Below are 4,846 nucleotides of genomic sequence, written 5' to 3' on the forward strand. Positions count from 1 at the left end.
GAAATGTACTCATGTGTTCAACACGTATATTTTGAAATTGGACATCGAAAAATAGCTCAGAATTTTGAGTACCACATACAAATTCATGATTATAATCTGCTTGTATTATCTCTTTTTGCCTGGATTTATTTATTTAAAGAATTTTAAATTTTATTTAAACTTAAAAAAACCCCAGTTCACCCATTTTTCTCAGCCTACCGTCCCCATTTCATGCAACCACCAATTTGTTCTCTGTATCTATGTTCACAAAAGGACATTCTTTCTTTTGAAACATTAGGAATGCAGGAGAAAATTTGTAGTTCTATAGATTTGCTAAGGGGAAGGTGAAGGAATGACTTCCTAATGACTTCCTTCTATCAAAAAAAAATGTAAAGGCAATTTCATCAGATGAAAATAAGACAGAGAGATGACAGACTGGATGTTCAGGACTGAGGAAGAGAAATGAGCTAATCATTGTGAGTAGTTAATGGAGACCTCTTTAGGGAAATACAGATGGAAATGCCCAATGATGTTATTCATTTGAGGCTGAAGATCATGAATCTGTAGAAATGTAACTTTATCCAGTGATATCTAAAGCAATACCAGACTGCTTAGAAGTAAATGTGGGGTGTTAAACAGTCTGGTTCACCTAGATGTGCCATTGTTCCACATGCTGGGGATGATGGCAAACAGGGGCCAGGAAATTAAAAGTGCTTAATAAGGTTTTATAATTCATTTATACAAGACTATTAGGGAAAATTTCAAACACACCTTGAAATAGACTAGTATAAAAAACCACCATGCACCTGAGTCCTTGTTTGAAAAAACTTAACAACATTGATGCATCTAAACCTCTCTACTCCTTTATCCTCTGCTAGATTATCTCAAAGCAAATCTCAGATATCATTTCATTTCACCTGTAAATGCTGAAAACATTTTTAAGGGTGTGGGTATGATTAACCAGTAATCCAAACTGATATGAAGGAAAGTGAAGAGGAGGGGCCAATAGAAGGACAGAGAACCTAGCCATGTCTGTGGATTGAAAGCTGGTGACTCTCCAGAGGAGCCCTTAAGCTAATAAAATGAAGAATAGGAGGGAGTGATAGGAATGGAGATTTTTAGTTTATCATTATTGAGATCTGTGTTTTTAATAAAAATAAACGGAGGTTCAGTCAACCAATTAAGATACATAGTTCTTTCCCAAATAACGCTTCTCCCTTACCTAGTTCTCTTTGTAATTAAAATGAAAGTGAAAGTCACTCAGTCCTGTCCAACTATGCGACCCCTTGGACTATATAGTCGATGGAATTCTCCAGGCCAGAATACTGGAGTGGATAGCTGTTCCCTTCTCTAGGGGAATCTTTCCAACCCAGGGGTCGAACCCAGGTCTCCCACATTGCAGGCGGATTCTTTACCAGCTGAGCCACCAGGGGAGCCCAAGAATACTGGAGTGGGTAGCCTATCCCTTCTCCAGTGGATCTTCCTGACCCAGGAATTGAACTGGGGTCTCCTGCTTTGCAGGCGGATTCTTTACCCTTGAAATTAGCCCTTGAAATTAAAGAAACAACATAGATCATATAATTTTAAAATTAGTGCATACAAGTTTCAAGTAGTTCAAACAAGGGAAAAAGGTTAAAATTGAGTGCAAATGTTTCATTTTTCCCAGACACCCGATGTCACTATTCAGAAATCGTATGTTAAATCATTTTTGGTACATCCTTCTAGAAACATTATATATACATATATGTACAGGAAGCATCATATTCCATTAAAACACATAAATGCAATCATAAAATATCTGCTTGCGTTTTGAACTTAACAATGTGTTGGTGATTTTTCATTTTATGACACAGTCATCTGTCTCATTTTAAAGATGCATGTGTATCCTTTTCAGAGGTATGATTTTTCTCATTGATGAATAGTCTTACAGTGATAATCTTCCTGCAATTATTTCTTCACTTGTATGTATATGACCAAATCTGTGTGGAAAGTTCTTAGAAAATAATTTTTAGGTTGAAAGTTATTTTGTTGTTTCATTGCTAAGTCATGTCTCTTTTGTGACCCCATGGACTATAGCCCGCCAGGCTCCTGTCTATGGGATTTCCCAGGCAAAAATACTGGAGTGGGTTGCCATTTCTTTCTCTGGGGGATCTTCTCAACCCAGGGATTGAATCTGGGTCTCCTGCATTGGCAGATGGAGTTTTTTTACCACTGAGCTACCAGGGCAGCCCTGAAAGATGTTTTATGTATTATTAATTCTGATTCAGTTCAGTTCAGTCACTCAGTTGTATCTGACTCTGTGACCCCATGGACTGCAGCATGTTAGGCTTCTTTGTCCATCACCAATTCCTGGAGCTTGTTCAAACTCATGTCCATCAAGTTGGTGATGCTATCCAACCATCTCATCCTCTGTAATCCCCTTCTCCTGCCTTCAATCTTTCCTAACATCAGGGTCTTTTCCAATGAGTCAGCTCTTTACATCAGGTGGCCAAAGTATTGGAGCTTCAGCTTTAGCATCAGTCCTTCCAATGAACACCCAGGACTGATCTCCTTTAGGATGGACTGGTTTGATCTCCTTGCAGTCCAAGGGACTCTCAAGAGTCTTCTCCAACACCACAGTTCATTAATTTTGATAAATATTCCAAATTACTCAGATTATGTTTTTAGAGGATGGAGATAAAATGCATTTCCTGATATTACTCAGAAAGCTTCCTGAATAATCTGTATCTGTTTAAAAGACATGTGGATGGGGAAGGAGAGAAGTTGCCAGAAATTCAAGTTGTAAAGCCTTGCTTTATTTTGGTGGCTGCATCAACTCAGGCTCATCAGAATCACCTGGAGAACTGAGCAAATTGTCCAAGTTCCAGCCCCGGAAACCTTGACTTGATTGATTTGGGGCCAGCCTAGATACTGGTATTAAAAAACAATTTCCTCTAGAGATTCTGATGTGTGGCCAGTGTCCACAGTCACTGCTTCAGATAAAGGGGGTGGGGTAAAAATGGAAGACTCAAGTGAAGAATTTGTCAAGCACCACTAAAATTGTGCCCATGAAACAAAAGAGATAAATGAAGATTCACCTCCGATACCAAAAACACACCGAGTGAAAGGATCAGATCAGGTCTGGGGAAGAAAGAAGGTAGGATGAGAGAAGTCTAGATGAGGAAAAGGAGCTGGTTGGGAAAGGTGCTTTGAGTGTGAATGTTAGAGACTACTTTTTAAAATAAAGGTGGACTTGAGCCTGAAGCCTCTTCCAGGCTCTCTTCAGCCCAGGGTTGTCCTGAATCATTAGAATGGAATGACCCGCAGGGTAGGCAGCCATGATTATTTTGCACAAAATATTCAAGGGACTATTGATGTCAAAGAAGTTGGACATGTAGAGAAAGAGAGCAAGTACTTTGAGAATATAGAGAATGAGAAAGTAGCTGATGGCTCTGATGGCCCCCAGGTGAGCCTCCATGCTGGGGTCCCTGGAGCCAGTGGCATTGTTTTTCATGTGCAAGATGTGTCTTTTGAGAGAGATGATCAGTAGGGTGGCCACCAGGATAAACATGACCAGAGGGATGAAGATCCCCAGGTTAAGGAAAAGAACCAGGTTGATCACAGTGGCCTCTGCGAAGGACTTTTTCCGAGTGGAGTTGAAGGAGCGGGGAGCAAAAATACTGTTGCAGTTCATAGTGTGGATGTTTTGGAAGAAGAGCACGCTCTGGCCCAAGGAAGCAAACACTGAAAGCTGCAGAAGCCAGGGCATCAGTCCGGAAATTCTCCACTTCAGCTTGAGGAAGAGGGGGTAGGAGAAATCCGCCACCTTCACAAAGTAGAAGAAGATGAGCCAGGCCGCAAACCAGAGGCTGCAATGATTTAAGAACATGAAACACCCTCTGAACGCATGATACACGACGTCGTCATTGTAAAACTGTGGGGATGTTGAGCTTAAGGTAAGTTCTAGCATCATCAAGCTTTGTAGACCTATTCTGGATACACCCAGGCAAAGCAGGATCTTGCTACTGGTAGAGAGCACCTTATTGTGAATCCATTCAGCTGTGTTTATCGCCGCAATGAACCCATTTGCCAGGATACCAAGGATGCATTCTGTGCCGATAATTATTAACATCCAAATGACAAGAGATGGTGACAGATCATTTTCCGAGGAACTGCAGGCTTGGATCATCCCGAGCGGTTGCTCCTCTTCGATGTCTGGAGGAAAATGTCTCCTTAGCACTTGATGTGCGAGTCTGTGGTAGCTTCCACTCATCATGTCACAAGAGGAAGTAGTTGATGCATCATTTCCAAATCTACATCATTTGTTTATTTTAAAATTCTAAATCTGGAGCTGCAAATGATGCAAGGATTTGTTTCCTGTCCCCTCCCATTTATTTTTGGATGCGCTGGTGTGTTATTTCAATCATGGGGCCCAGGGGAGAACTTGAGAAGACTCTCCTTTATAAATCACTAACACAGAATTGAGAGCTGTGTTTCTTAATAACTCCGGTTAAGTCAACCATCTGTTCACCAAGTCCCTGTTTAACTGTTTTGCTTGTGACCTCAGGGAACTGATTGAAAATAATAATAACTTCAAATATCTATTTCTCTCTCTGTATATTTAGTTCTTATGTGCTAGGCACTGTCCAAACGCTTTCATATATATTATGAAATTTGAACCTTGCAACAGCCCTATGAAGAATGCACTTTTATTTTCTCCATTTTGCAGGTCAGGAAACTAACTTGTCCAAAGTCAAAGAGGAAGAGAGAGAAGGAGAGAGAGCTGGGATGCAAACCCAAGTCACATGACCCCGAAGACCCTGTTCCTACCCACTATGTTATACTGCCTACACGTGTGGATCCTTTAGTGTGCACCAAAGGCCAGACT

General features: G+C 40.8%; 1 protein-coding gene across 1 annotated transcript; it reads right to left on the reverse strand.

Annotated features, from left to right (window-relative positions):
* Positions 1–3,187: 3,187 nt before the first annotated feature.
* Positions 3,188–4,147, reverse strand: TAS2R39 (taste 2 receptor member 39). The gene has a single exon (XM_020897532.2). The coding sequence runs from the start codon at positions 4,145–4,147 to the stop codon at positions 3,188–3,190; it is 960 nt and encodes a 319-aa protein (XP_020753191.2).
* Between the last annotated feature and the right edge of the window lie 699 nt (positions 4,148–4,846).

This window comes from Odocoileus virginianus, chromosome 1 (assembly GCF_023699985.2).
Source record: "Odocoileus virginianus isolate 20LAN1187 ecotype Illinois chromosome 1, Ovbor_1.2, whole genome shotgun sequence".
NCBI lineage: Eukaryota > Metazoa > Chordata > Mammalia > Artiodactyla > Cervidae > Odocoileus > Odocoileus virginianus.

Bases quoted from the DNA above. Each gene is read 5' to 3' on its own strand.
- TAS2R39 (XM_020897532.2), bottom strand. From the start codon at position 4,147: ATGATCCAAGCCTGCAGTTCCTCGGAAAATGATCTGTCACCATCTCTT.